We start from the raw sequence: 14,482 nt of genomic DNA on the forward strand, positions 1-14,482 counted from the left end.
CTCCTCGGGGGGCTCCGAGGGCTGGGGCATCGGTTTTGGTGATAGCAGGGTTGGGGCTGCTCCGGCGAGCCCGGTGCTGCAGGGATGGCACATCCCATCCCACCCCGGCCCCCTGCTCACCCTTCCCCAGGGGTACAGGCTTCTCCTGAACTCTCCAGTGATATCACAGAATGGTTTGGGTGGGAAGGGACCTTGAAGACCACCCAGTGTCCCGGCCCCCTGCTCACCCTTCCCCAGGGGCACAGGCTTCTCCTGAACTCTCCAGTGATATCACAGAATGGTTTGGGTGGGAAGGGACCTTGAAGACCACCCAGTGCCACCCCCTGCCCTGGGCAGGGACACCTCCCACCACAGCAGGTTGCTCCAAGCCCCCTCCAACCTGGCCTTGAACCCCTCCAGGGATGGGGCAGCCACAGCTTCTCTGGGCAACCTGGGCCAGGCTCTCACCACCCTCACACCAAACAAGTTCTTCCCCACATCTCAGCTCCATCTCCCCTCTTTCAGTGTCAAACCCTTCCCCCTCATCCTAGGGCTCCCCTCCCTGATCCAGAGTCCCTCCCCATCTCTCCTGGAGCCCCTTTAGGGACTGGAAGGGGCTCTAAAGTCTCCCCGGAGCCTTCTCTTCTCCAGCCTGAACCCCCCCAACTCTCAGCCTGTCCTTGCAGCATCTCCATGGTCTCTTCTGGCCCCACTCCAACAGGTCCATGTCCTGATGTTGGTGGCCCCAGAGCAGGAGGCAGCACTGCAGGGGGCCTTGTTTGCTGAAGGTGCACTCAATTCCACTGTCCATGTTGCCAATACCAATACCCCTGAGGAATACTGCCCATCTCCATTTTCTGGCCTTTTCCTTAAGGCTGTGGCATCGTAGCATGACCACTTTGCCCTCCATCAGGATCCCTGGCAGGTAGGGCAGGGAGCCCTGTTAAAGTCATTATTACAGCATTTCTGGTTTTCACCAGGAAACTGTTGTGTTGTTGATCCACCAGCAAATAAGAGTCACCGGTGGCAGAGGTGATTCACACCAAGTGACTTGAAATCCACTGAGATTAAGAAAAATCACAGTGGGTAAAGGAAAGGGTGTGATTCACCCTGGAGAGCAAGATAGCTTCTTCGCTGGAGGTGGCTCTCAGCTCAGCAAGCTGCCCCGGCTGCTTTCCCTCTCCCTGCTCCTTGGGAGGCTGCCAGGGACTTCACTCTTGGTGCCCAAAAATGCCAGATAAGCAGAGGTTTGGGGCCAGTGTAAATGCCTGGCTGCTAATTATCAAATTACCTGTCTGTCCAGTGGTAGGAACAGACAGGAACAGGAACGATGTGCCCTGGGGGACCCTCCCTGTCCCAGAGCCAAACAGATTTTTGAATCCTTGACTGACTTGGCTGAGCTTTGCTGGGGAAAACAGGCCTCTGGGTGCAGAGAGCCCTGCTCTGGCTCCAGAGATGCCCTGTCCCTTTGGAGGTGGGGGCTGCATCAATACCAATGAAAAGCAGGTTGTTGTCGTGGTTTGGTTCTCTTCTACCCCAAACCAGGACATTTGTGGAGGGGGAAGCAAAGGATGGGACAGGGAACAGGGACAGGATAGATGTGCTCTGACCAGAGATGGCGTTTGATGGGGTAAGACTAATCATGGAGCAGAGGAAGGTGAGGAATCAGCTAATGGGGACTGTCCCCATCAGCCTGGTAGCAAGGGGTCTGCCTTCCTCACAGTAAAACTCCTGGTCCTGGGGGGAGGCTGGAGGTCTCACCATGACCCTTAATTCTGCACTGAGCCTTGGGGTGAGTTTTGGTGGTGAATGCAGCAATGGTGCCTGTTTGTGTCTGAATGTCCCTGGTTCTGGGTTATCCCCATGCCCATCTCTGCTGGTGGTGGCCGTTCTTGTGCACAGCCAGGGTCATGGGTGGATGGGTTTTCGGCTGAACACCAGCACAGGCACATTGGGATGTGCTGCTGCTGCAGGATGAGTCCTGTCCTTGTCTCCACCGCCTTACATCAATCTGGGCTGTTCCTGAGTCTCACCACCATTTCAGGTTTAGCATCCCTTGGTATTACCCCGTTGGGCAGCAGCGTTGGTGAGAACTTCTGCAAAAGCGAATCTCAAATCCTTCCTCCTTTTTGCAAACTGCTTCTCTTCCACCTCAGACACATTGCACAGCATCTCTGTGGCATGGCTGTAGAAAAATATCTAGGTGAGCATCAGGTGTATGACATTCATAGCTGCTTCACATCAAGCAGCAACATTTGTGGAAAATAAGGGGGAGGACTGCACACCTCTGTGTGCAGAGCAAGGACCTTGTGGGGACTGAGCTGTGGGTGAGGAGCGGGGACTCAAACCATGATGTGTCCCCAAATGGCTGCTGGAAGGTGTTAAAGAGGGGGGAGATATCAGGGATAGAGGTAAATGAGTTTGAAAGCACCAACATGGACATCAAAAAGGATGATGAGTGGCAAGCAAGTATTTAGGAGATCATTTAACGAGCAGTCTAAATCCTGCACGTCTGGAGACAGCCTGCTTTGCTATTGCAGTGGCTTTGAGATGTTGAGGCAACAGGGAAAAAATTCCCTCTCTGGCTTTGCAACTGCCGTTGCTGATGTGAAACATTCCCTGCTTCCCCTGGCAGCCTCTTCTGCTGGTGTAAATAAAGAGATGTATTTGCTGGGGTAAATAAGAGATGTGCGGCAGAGGCAGAGAAGGAGCCTCCGCTTTCAGGATTCACGTAGCGCTTTAGGATGTGGTTTCACCAGTTGGTTGATGCAGTCTAAATCCGTGCCCCTGCTGCTGGAAAGGGGGCTGCTCTCCGCTCTGCATCCCCAGCCCTCTCTTGCCAGCAAGAGCAAGGGGCTGATATGAAAACACCCTTTTTGCTGCGGACTGTCCTTTGCAGGAGCCGTGCCCGGCGCCGCCGGCTGCTGGAGCCTGGCGGTGGTGGAGGAGGAAAGGAAACAGGAGGGTGCAGCTGGAGGGTGGGAGATTCTTGGTTTCAACCAGTCATGATGACATGGCAGATTTAGACGAGGGTTTTTTCAGGGGGGGGAAAAAAACCCCATTCTTGCAGCCAGCAGCTTGTGGGCTAGCTGAGCCGAGGATGGGCTGACACCAGGCAAGGCAGGGACAGCCAGAAGAGACTGCTAGTGTAGAAGCAAGGCTGAAGCCCTACCACAGAATCATAGAATGGTTAGAGTTGGAAGGGACCTTAAAGATCATCGAGTTCCAACTCCACTGGTCTGGGCAGGGACACCTCCCACCAGACCAGGTTGCTCCAAGCCCCCCTCCAGCCTGGCCTTGAACCCCTCCAGGGATGGGGCAGCCACAGCTTCTCTGCGCAGCCTGTTCCAGTGCCTCACCACCCTCACAGGAAAGAATTTCTTTTTGGCATCTAACCTAAATCTCCCCTCTTCCCATTTAAAACCGTTACCCCTTGTGTGTCTGTGAGGGACGGGTTACATCAGCCAGAGCAGCCGTGACAGCACGGCTCTGTCAAGTGCAGGAACATTGCAGGGAACATTCCACCCCTGCCTGAGACTGGGGTCCCAGGAAAATACCCCTTGGAAATGTTCCTGAGTGGCCGAGGGAGAAACAGGTCTTTGAGTTTGCTGCTGTTCCAGTTCGATGGCAAACGCTGCTTTTAAAAGCTGTTTGCTCCGCTGCTGCTGGCAGAAGTAGCAATTTTTTATCTTTCTCTCTTTGCCCGAGGCAGGGACAGCCAGAAGAGACTGCTAGTGTAGAAGCAAGGCTGAAGACCTACCACAGAATCATAGAATGGTTAGAGTTGGAAGGGACCTTAAAGATCACAGAGTTCCAACTCTGCTGCCCTGGGCAGGGACACCTCCCAGTACAGCAGGTTGCTCCAAGCCCCATCCAGCCTGGCCTTGAACCCCTCCAGGGATGGGGCAGCCACAGCTTCTCTGAGCAGCCTGTTCCAGTGCCTCACCACCCTCACAGCAAAGAATTTCTTTTTGGCATCTAACCTATATCTCCCCTCTTCCCATTTAAAACCGTTACCCCTTGTGTGTCTGTGAGGGACGGGTTACATCAGCCAGAGCAGCCGTGACAGCACGGCTCTGTCAAGTGCAGGAACATGTGTCTGCGAGGGATGGGTTACATCAGCCGGAGCAGCTTTATACCAGTGTCACTGTGGGGACAGCACGGCTCTGTCAAGTGCAGGAACATTGCAGGGAACATTCCACCCCTGCCTGAGACTGGGGTCCCAGGAAAATACCCCTTGGAAATGTTCCTGAGTGGCCGAGGGAGAAACAGGTCTTTGAGTTTGCTGCTGTTCCAGTTCGATGGCAAACGCTGCTTTTAAAAGCTGTTTGCTCCGCTGCTGCTGGCAGAAGTAGCAATTTTTTATCTTTCTCTCTTTGCCCGGGGTGCTGTGCTGCTGGAGGAGACCTTGCGTGAAATTTCCGGGCTTGGCCGACCCGTGGCAGAGGTGGGAATGCTGCAGGAATGAGTCACTGGGGGTGGAAGGAAGGCTTCACCTTTGGGGGACCCTCTTCTCCCCCAGCTCTGAGTTGTGCTTGTTCTGTATCCCCCCTCCCAGCCCTGGGTTTTCCATCCTTTGTCCCCCTGGGAGCCATTTGCCCCTCTCTGGGTGCTATTTGTCCCCCTTCCAGCCTTGTTTTGGACCCGTGTCACTGTCTCTCTGCCACAGCTCTGGGGTCTGGGCGGTTGGGGACCGTTTGGTTCAAACCCGGTTCTGAGCCGTTGAGGCACCGGCTGCCCCCATGGATGCCCTGATGGCCCCCCGGCCCCCCCGCCGTCCCTCCCTGCTCCACCTCCTCAGGAGCTTCTTCGGGCATCTGCGAAACGTGCGAGGGGAGCCCAGGGTGGAGGAGCAAGAGCTGGGCGCCCTTGGGGATGGCGGCGGCCATGATGGGGACCTGGCAGGCCAGCAGCCGCCATACTGGGAGCCCTGGGAGGGTGAGGAGGGGGAGAGCACGGAGCCGCTGCTGGGGGAGCTGGGGGGGCTCAGCCTCGCCGGCTCCCTGGGGAGCAGCACCAGCAGGAGCTGCCTGACGTGGAGCACCAGCGACACGGAGCTGGCGTGTGACGTGGGGGACACGCCAGCCGGTAGCCCAGCCCTGCCACACGCAGGCCACGGGCTGGCCAGCCAGGAGGGGACGGCCATGCCAGAAGCTTTTTGTGACAAAGCTCTGGAGACGTAAGCGTTGGTGGTGGGGGGGGGTGGGGGTGGGTGACATGGGGCCAAGGGACCCACTCACTTCCATGCCCCTATCACGGGAGCACGTCCTCGTAGGCGCAGGTGCCCCAGAGGGACAGGGAGAAGCCCGCTTGGTTGCATCAGTCTTGTCACATCCCAAGCAGCCGGTGTTTTGCAGGAGGCTGCTCAGTTGGATTTTATAAAGAGCTGCTCATTTGGGTTTTATAAAATCCAGTTTTCCCCCTGCTGCCTTAAAACATTGAACGGAGCCCAGTGTTTCCTAAGGCTGCAGCTGGTTTCCAGAACCTGCACAGCTTCGGGGCAGGCTCCATCCCCACCGCTGCCTGTGCTGCTCCTACCTCCCAGAGGTCCCCAAGCAGCCCCGTATGGAACCCATCAGAAACCCAAGTTACAGCCCTTCGCAGTCCTTGGCCTCTCCATGCTGCTGACAAGGGGTGCAGCCAGATCCAGTGTGTTCATGCTGCCGCTGGTGGGCCAGGAATTGCAGTGCTGGTGCTGCTGGGCTCTGTTTGAACATACCTCACTCTGCTTTGCCTCCAGGGATGAGTTTCTCCAAGGTCTGGGTGCTGGTGGTGATGTTACCTGCAGTGCAAGCCCTGAGCCAATGTTTTTTGTGGACTTCGATGCTGAATGTGAGAAAGAGCGGCTCCTGAAAGGTGAGAGGACATCTCAGCGATGAAGGAGATCCCCCTTCATCACTGATTGAGGGCTGCCTGGGGCAGCTGGTTGGTGGGAGAAGTCCTGAGGAATGCCCTTCTCCCAGCCTGTACGCTGTTTTTTGTGTATGAGCCCCGGGGCTAGACTGGTAGCCCTTCTCCCAGCCTGTATGCTGTTTTTTGTGTATGAGCCCCGGGGCTAGTGCTGCATGCTCTCTGCTAGTAAATGTTGGCATCAAAGCCAGAGAGGACCAACCACGGGGATAGCCCAGGGAGTCTCATCATTTGGGAGAATACCCAAGGGTCAGGGCAGAGGGCACTGAAAATTGCCCAGGGGATGTGAGGGGCTGGGGCACTTCAGCCAGGTGGCTGCTGAATTCAGTGCCTGACGTGCCTGGCAGTAATTCCTTTTTTCGCTGTGCTAGAGGATCTGGAGCTGGCACGATGTCCTCTTGTAGACACACCACTGGGGGCACAGTTGGTTGCTGTGCAAGGACAAGCATGAAGGAAGGTGCCAGCTTTGGGGAGTCACTGTTTTCTTTGTTTTAACCAGCAGATGACAGGGCAGGATCCCCCACAGCAGAGCTGTCCCAGGGGAACATGCTCTTCAACACAACCAGACATCGATGGACTTCACATGAGGTGGGTGGAAGGACACGGAGCTCAGGGCTAAGGTGGAGATCACTCCTGAGAAGGCTCTACGTGCAGGCAGATCTAAGTGTCTTCAGGCTTTAGAAAAGGCATAGGGATGGAGCAGCATGGGGGACACTAAAACAGCCCTGGCAGTACTATGTCAGGGGCTGTGGACTTTCAAGCTGTGTCTTTGAAGCTCTTCTGGACCTCCATGGTCCTTTCCAGCTGAGCAGGGAATGGTCTCAGGCTGCTGCTGGTCAGTGATGGGTAACACATGGTGTTGGGATGTTTGCTGAGGTGGGATAGATGGGAGTGAAATAGAGAGCCAAGCCTTTGGGATTCCCTTCCTGGTCTTCTAACGGACCCCACTGTGACTGTGGCTGTTTAATTGGGGTAACTTCTTACCCACCAGTCCTGAAACAAGCTGTACATGCAAAATTGTCTTGCCATCCCTGAAAATCCCATTGTAATAGCTGCTGGATTTCCCTAAAATGTCGATCCCAAGTAGAACAAGGGTTGACCCTGCAGACTAGGTCTTTGTCTGAGATGAGGGTCAGGTCAGGGGTGCTGGTGACTTTCCCCAAGCAGATGGTGTTAGCAAGCCCAGAGGGGGCCAAGGCTGGGGCAGGATGGGCATCTCCAATCCAGGCAGAATAAACAGGGCGGGTTTGCAGCAGAGGAACAAATCTGCGGCAGCACAGAGGCTCCAGCTGCTCCGTCAGGGCTCCGAGCGGTGCAGGAAGGGACACAGGGGCTGGTGGAGCTGCAGGAAGCAGCTGGGGTGGCGGGTGGGTTGGTGGTTTAATAAAGCCGTTCTGCCGGAGCGTGGGTGTGGGCTGTGAATGGTGCAGGATGTAGATACGAGACAAATTAGGCCCCCTCTCTGCTGGATGGTGCAGCACATTAAATCAGCTCTTTGAGAAATAGTCAATATTTTGTTCCAGACAGCCAAGAGGGGCTCCAGGGCAGTGCTTTAAGAGCAGTCTTGGGGAGCTGCCTGAAGCTGTTTAAAAAGTTGGGTTTTTTAATAGATTTCCTTTCTATATGGCATAACCAGGCTACAGATCCTGCCTCTGCCTGGCAAAATGCGGGAGACAGGAGCCAAGTTAATGGTTAGGGTTGTAGGAGCCTGGAGACCAGATGTCTGCTGGGTTTTGTCACTCCCTCCCTCTGTGACCTTGAGCCAACCATTTTCCCCACTTGCCTCAGTTTCCCATCTGAGCCCAGAGACATCTCAATTGCATGAAACCCCCTGAGATCTGTGGGTGACAGGGAAGACCTCCCGCTCTCTACAACTCCCTGAAAGTGGGGTGTAACGAGGTGGGGTCGGTCTCTTCTCCCAAGGAACAGGTGATGGGACAAGAGTAAATGGCTTCAAGTTGCACCAGGGGAGGTTTAGGATGGATATTAGGAAAAATTTCTTCACTGAGAGGATTATCAAACATTGGAACAGGCTGCCCAGGGCAGTGGTTGAGTCACCGTCCCTGGAGGTATTTAAAAGCCGGGTAGACATGGGGCTGAGGGACATGGTTTAGTGGAGGTTTTGGCAGTGCTGGGTTGATGGTTGGACTCGATGATCCAATTTAGACGATTCTATGACAAATTGGCATTGCAATTTAGACGATTCTATGACAAATTGGCATTGTGGGGGGAAAGAGAGGTAGAAATTGGTTTTATTTTCAAAAATTGGTCAATGGAATTCGTGTTGCATCAGGATCAAGCTGTTGTCAGAGCTGACAAAATGTCTCTGTACATCATCTTTTTTCCTTTTTCCTCCCCCATTGCAGCCTCAGGCCCCAGGAAGCTCGAAGGAGCTGGAAGGCGAAGAGGAGCCGCTTTTGAATGCGGCGGGGAATAGACCTGCAACTCCGGTCCTGCTCCCCCCGGCTCCAGACCCCTCGGACGCGGTCCCGGCGGGGAGGTGAGCTCCGGGCCCCCCGGTGACCCCCCAACCCTCGGGGAGAGCTGCGGGGACCTGCCGGGGAGAGCCATCTCCTCGCAGCACCAGGTGGCACTCTCCGACTGCCAACCGAGCCGAGCCCAGCCGGGAGAGCCCCGCCGGGTGACAGGGACACCCCTGGGTGCCCTCGGGGACACCCTGGCTCCCGCAGGGTGAGAGGAGGATGGGGCACATCCAGGGACCACCTCTGCAGGGGCCGAGGAGGTTTTCCATCCACCTCCGGAGCCCTGGGGCTGCTCAGCCTGGGGAGAAGGTGGCTGAGAGGGGACTCATCAATGCCGAGCAATATGGGTGGCAAGAGGATGGGACCAGCCTGGAGAAGAGGAGGCTGAGGGGAGACCTTATTGCTCTCTACAACTCCCTGAAAGGAGGGTGTAGAGAGATGGGGGTCGGTCTCTTCTCCCAAGTCACAGGCGACAGGACAAGAGGAAATGGCCTCAAGTTGCGCCAGGGGAGGTTCAGGCTGGATATTAGGAAAAAATTTTTCACTGAAAGGGTTCTCAGCCATTGGAATGGGCTGCCCAGGGAGGTGGTTGAGGCACCATCCCTGGAGGTGTTCAAAAGACAGGTTGATGTAGTGCTGGGAGGTATGGGTTAGTGATAATGACGCTTCTTGTTTGCTGTGTGGGTGTCTATTTTTGTCAGTCAGGTTGACGGTTGGACAAGATGATCTTTAAGGGCCCTTCCATCCTAGAAGATTCTGTGATTCTGTGACCAGACTCTTCTCAGTGGTGACAGGACAAGGGACAACGGGCACAAACCAGAACACGGGAAATTCCTTTTGTTCTGGAAACTTTACTTTGAGGGTGGCAGAGCCCTGGAAAAGGCTGCCACACCAGAGATGGTGTGGGGTCTCCTTCTCTGGAGATGTTCCAAACCCACCTGGACGTGTTCCTGTCCAACCTGCTCTCTGGATGATCTCCGGAGGTCCCTTCCAGCCCCTAACAGTCTGTCATTCTCTGATACAGGTTTGGTGACCCCACGCAGGGGTGGGCAAGCTTAACAGTCCGTCATTCTCTGATACAGGTTTGGTGACCCCACGCAGGGGTGGGCAAGCTCATCTCCTGCAAACCCTTGGTAGAACCAGGACGTCAACCTCTGCCCCGAGGCTGCTGGAGTGTGGGTGGCCGTGGGTTGCACAGTCTGACCACGAGCCCATGGCTCAGTCCAGCTCACCCCAGCATTGCTTAACTGTCCAGGGATGTGACTAAGGGAAAATTGCTCTCTGCTCCCCTGGCTGCCCTGGAACTGGGCTGCCCTGCTGGTCCCCAGCAGGAGGGAACTGGTCCAGCTCTCCTGGCTCCGCAGCAGGGTGTGATGGCTCTCCAGGGACGCTGCAGCATGGGGAGCAATTGCAACTGTGAGAAGGAGCAGCCAAACCCCCTGGTGTTGATCAGGTTTTATCCACAGAGTTTCCTCCTCTGGAGTTGCTGAGGGAGGCAAGGCGCCTTTCCCAGTCAGGCAGGGTGGGAGGATGAGGATGGTGGCAAGTGCCCAGTGCCCGGGGGGGCTGAGGCTGGAGCTGTGATGCCCCAGGTCCCTGCAGAGCACGTCTGCGGTGCCAGCACCACGGGTGTCTCCACACAGGGCTTGTCACGGCTGTGCTGTCTCTGGGCTCTGGGTGAAGAGAGAATATGAGGCTTCAGGCAAAATGCTTCTCGCATGCACCAGATATATCAAATTGATTAAAAAAACCCCAACAGATCCAGGCTTTGTTCCTATAAAAGCTATTGGAGCATGTTGGACGTTAATCAAACCGTCCCTTTGCCGTGTCCGGAGAAGCCAGCATAAACCAGCTTGTGTTTTTCAGGCATTGGAAGAGCTGTCAAGCTATAATCTGTTTAGGACAAAATAACTTATAAATACACCTTCTGATAATCTGTTGTACAAATATGGGAAGGGGGGGGGTGTTCCTGTGACTGCGTGTGTCTATGGGAGGGCTGATAAATCTCTGGGGGGGAGTGAGTGTCATCATATGGGCTCCCAGCAAGAGGGGAGGGAAGGAGCTTCCAGACCTTCCTCCTCTTCAACTCTGTCTCCAGCGCAGAATTGCTCTGTCCAGACCATTCCCTCCAACTTTGCCCATTAGATATGAAATATTTTAATTAACAGAGCTCCCATCTCTTCCCTCCGGGAGGCATGCTGTGATCTCCCGGGTATTTTTGCTTAACAGGTAAGAAAGATACCACTTCACCTCCTGAAGCATGGGGTCCTGTGAGCACCCTGAGAAGACTCTCAGACCCTTGGTGTGTCAGCACAGAGAGCACGACCTCTCTGAGCACCAGAACCTTGGGACAACCTGCTCAAAAAGGTCTTGCAGGTCTGTGATGAAGTGGCCAAGGAGGCAACGTCTGGGGTCAGTTCCTGGCCATGAGGACACATTCCAAGTGCTATTCCAATTTGCTGCAGCGCTCGGGGTGTCTGTCTCTCTGACATATTTCTTTCTCTAACCGAGGTTTTCAGAAGAGAGAGCAGGAGAAGCCCGTGGCTGCTTTGGGAGAAGCTGGGTACTGCTGGGAGCAGGTGGAGGAGGAACCCCTGGAAAAGCCTGAGGTGAGTCTAGAAGAGAAAAAGGCCATCGGTGCACAGGGATGGGGCAACTCTCCTGGCACCACGTGCCACCGTGGTCCTCTGTGACCACAGCTGTATTTCTGCCTCCTCCACCAAGCTGCTGTGGGACCATGTGCAGGGCACTTGGGCCAATATGTTTAAAATTACAGTGCCAGGTCCATAAATCCATTTTAGAAGAGCTAGTGGCTTCTACAGGAGAAAAACCAGCATCTTTCAGTGAGGTTATTTATTAAATGAGCCTAGTTTTAAGTTTTCCCTTTGAGAAGAGAGGTTCTGCACTCCCTGCCTCAGTTTCCCCTTTCATACTAGGGCTCGCCTACCAATTCCTCCCCTCCGGAGTGCTGTATTTCTGAATGCCTCTGGAATCGGGATTGACAAGGGCTCTAGACAACTGTTTGTGGAAACCCTCTGTCCACAGGCGGAGGGAAGGCGGGGAGTTTTCAGGCCTGGCTCTGTGAGGGCAGATCCTTCTGTGGCCATCACTCCTCACGGTGTGAGCTGAGGGCAGCCGAACCCCCGCACTCTCCTCCCGAGGGCAGGGACAGCCCGGGAGAGAGGAAAAAGCGACTTCCTTCGCCCCATGCACAGGAAGAGCACGTCTGGGAGGTGGGGAGGGAGGTCCTGGGGGGGCTGCTCGCCCTCACTGCCCACTGGGTACGTGGGGGTCAGCTCACAGCAGCCCATCTCCTCCCTCCTGCAGAGACCAGATGTGTTGTCTTGGCTTCAGTAGCTGCATCAGGGGGATGGGAAATTCCCAAATAGTGTTGGAAATCGGAGTGTGGAGGCAGTTTCTTTGTCTCATGCCGTGCGGGCCAGGACTTTTACCGGGTTGTTTGCTTGGTTCATTTATTCTTATTTTTTTTTCTGCTCTGGGCTCGCTCGGCAGCCACCTCGCTCTGCAGTGTGTGGGCAGGCACAGGCTCTGGGCATTTAGGACGGCACCCGGGGTTTAACAGGGGATGCTTCTCCGTCTGAACCCACCAGCCACAGTCTGATCCCCAGAGCCCACACAGTAGCTCCTTTCAGCCTCCGAGGGGGTGTCTCCAAACAGAGGCCGATTCATCAGCACGGGCGGATAACGGCAGGGACACGGCTGGCGTGGCTCCTGGAGCCCCAGTCAGGGGGGAATTGCTGGTGTCCCGCTTCTTCGAGGCAGTAAATGGGGCTGGGGCTGGAGGGGTGCAAGCAGCTGGGTGCCAGTGGGGTGTTGGAGCAGCTCTGCTTCACGCTGGTGGTTGCAACACACCCAGCATGGGTCCAGCTCTTGTGGTGAGAGATGCTGGAGGTGCCCAGAGCCCCATGCCATCCTGCAGCTGCAGGTGATGGGTGGAAAAAGCCCCTTTTGGGGTCTGGCTCTGCACTGGGAGCCCCATCAGGCGGTGGGAGTGGGTGGCAGGGCTGGTGGGAAGCAGTGCTGCTCTGCATCGGACCCTGAAGTCCATCCTTTTCCTTCCCCAGATCCAGTGAGAGGTGGGGAGCAGCCCCCGATGGACCACCCTACATCGGCAGCCCCCCTGGAGGAGAGTGTGACCCTGGCCCTTCTTTTCTGCCCCCCACCCTGGTACCCGCCACTCTTAGCCCTGTCCTAAAGAGGTCCTCAGCTCCAGCTTTTTCCTCTTCTTTCCCTGACATTTCCCTTTAGTGAACATGTTTCCAGTTTTCCTTTCTCCTTTCCTGTTGCTCAGGAAGGACCCATGAGTCTCACTCCCCTGGCTGGCACAGCCTGGCTTTGCTTTGAATTATTTATATATATTTTTTTTTTCAGATTAAGCATTTAGTGTGAATAAATTGTTCTCACTTCTCCCTCTGATTATTCACTTTCCCTTATTAAAAAGTTCTGTCTTGAAACCCTTTCACCCTCTCGCTTTTTCATATTCTCCACATTAGTTATTCCCTCTGGCTTTTAAGGTTTTTATTTATTAATTTTGGGGTAAGAAGAGACAGGTTCCTGCCTCTCTTCCCCTCTGGCTGCCAAAGGAGAGGAGAGATTGCCTTGTCTGGTTTGGCCAGTGGTGGCTTCCACCCCTCGGGGCTGAAAGGCAAAACCAACCTCTTGCAGAGGTATCAGAGAGGGGTTGGGGGGTCCTGCCCTTCATTTTCTCTTGGGCACGTGGCAGGAGATGCCCATCCCTGTGTCCTTGCCCGGTCCCATCCCATCTTTACCCTGAGCTCCTTGGCAGCTCTGGGCTCTTGAACCACTGACCTCGGCGGTGGTTCCCAGCCCCGAGCAGCTCGTTCACGGCCGGGTTGGAGGAGCTGCTGGCAGCCGGGCTCCTGCTAATCTGGGAATTGTATGCCAGGAAGCACACACCCAGCCGACCTGCCCCAGACAAAGCCTGCAGTGTGCGCACCAGCTCTCCCCAGGCGTCCCTCTGCGCAGCTCGGGGCTATTTCTGAGCCGTCCCCAGCGCCTCAGGCCCCGCTGGTTCCCTCTCTGGACTTGCCCCAGGGCTGGGCACCTGCTTTGGCTGCAGGGACAGGGCTTAGTCTTCCCGTAATAGGATGGGGTTCCTGGCCTGGCATGGCATGAGGTGCTCTCACAGCCACATCGTGCTCTTGCCACTCTCTGGGGCACATCACACTATGGCGCTGTAGCACCTAAACTCTGCTGGCTCACCTGAAACCATGGCTGTGACAGAGAAGAACCCCCTGATCATCTCTGGGGTGTTCACTCTGGACCCTAACGATGGCAAATTCACCACAGCCATCATTACTTCCTTGCTAGATCGGTTTAGCAGATCTGTCCTGGCAATAGACCCTTCCCATGCTACCTTCCCGGGTACCAAAACTCTCTGTCCTTGGCACATCCTTAGAAGCCTTGAGCTCCAAATAGACTTGAATTCTGTGTAAAACCTCTGAGATTTCCCGAAGAAAAGTGCTATATAAAATGTAGGTATTATTAGCAAGCTCCCTCTGCCAGGTCATATGTCAAACACCAGCAGAAGGAGGTGTTGGGAGGAAGGGTTTGCCTTGGCTGAGTCATTTCAGAGCAGCTCGGTTCAGGGTTATGTGTACCCCTTTGGGAAGCAGCTGGTGTCGGCTGCGAAATTAGCTCTGGCAGAGGCAGGAAGTCATTTCCACAGCATCCAGCATCCCTGGGCAGCGCGGTCCTTGTCCCCGTGCTCTTCCCACTGCGTAGGTGGGAAGCGGAGGTGCCTATGCTGAGCTGTCCTTGGCGATGCTCGGGGCAGGCTGGTGGAAATGAGCTGGGTGAGTTATTCTCCTCTGCCCTGGCCTCAAAGAGGGCAAAGTCGGGCCCGTTGCCTTGACAAGAAGCTGCACGTTCACGTGATGCCCCCACATCCTGCTCGATGTATTTTAAGGCGGCTGTTTACAAACACCGGAGCGGTGCTAGAGCAAGCCAGGCTGCTCACAGACCCAGTGAGACAGAAAAGCCTCTGCAAACGGAATCACAGAATGACATGGGGTTGGAAGGGACCTCTGGAGATCATCCAGTCCAACCCCCTGCCAGAGCAGGTCCCA

The 14,482-nt window shown here is 55.3% G+C and overlaps 1 protein-coding gene across 3 annotated transcripts in view; it reads left to right on the plus strand.

Moving 5' to 3' along the window:
- LOC106894765 overlaps positions 1 to 12,955 on the plus strand; it is a 14,080-nt gene extending 1,125 nt beyond the window's left edge. Inside the window, exons 1-6 of one of the 3 annotated variants that reach the window (XM_014953631.1) lie at positions 5,100 to 5,158; positions 5,720 to 5,835; positions 6,389 to 6,477; positions 8,256 to 8,389; positions 10,892 to 10,981; positions 12,458 to 12,955. In XM_014953631.1, coding sequence (XP_014809117.1) covers positions 5,124 to 5,158; positions 5,720 to 5,835; positions 6,389 to 6,477; positions 8,256 to 8,389; positions 10,892 to 10,981; positions 12,458 to 12,641 — 648 coding nt within the window. In that variant the 5' untranslated portion in view covers positions 5,100 to 5,123 and the 3' untranslated portion in view covers positions 12,642 to 12,955. Of the gene's footprint in view, positions 1 to 5,099; positions 5,159 to 5,719; positions 5,836 to 6,388; positions 6,478 to 8,255; positions 8,390 to 10,891; positions 10,982 to 12,457 lie in introns of those variants that run through there. The other 2 variants (XM_014953629.1, XM_014953630.1) reach the window with 2 other exon arrangements.
- The last annotated feature ends 1,527 nt before the right edge of the window (positions 12,956 to 14,482 follow it).

Source organism: Calidris pugnax, unplaced genomic scaffold (genome assembly GCF_001431845.1).
Source record: "Calidris pugnax isolate Ruff unplaced genomic scaffold, ASM143184v1 scaffold245, whole genome shotgun sequence".
NCBI classification, from domain to species: domain Eukaryota; kingdom Metazoa; phylum Chordata; class Aves; order Charadriiformes; family Scolopacidae; genus Calidris; species Calidris pugnax.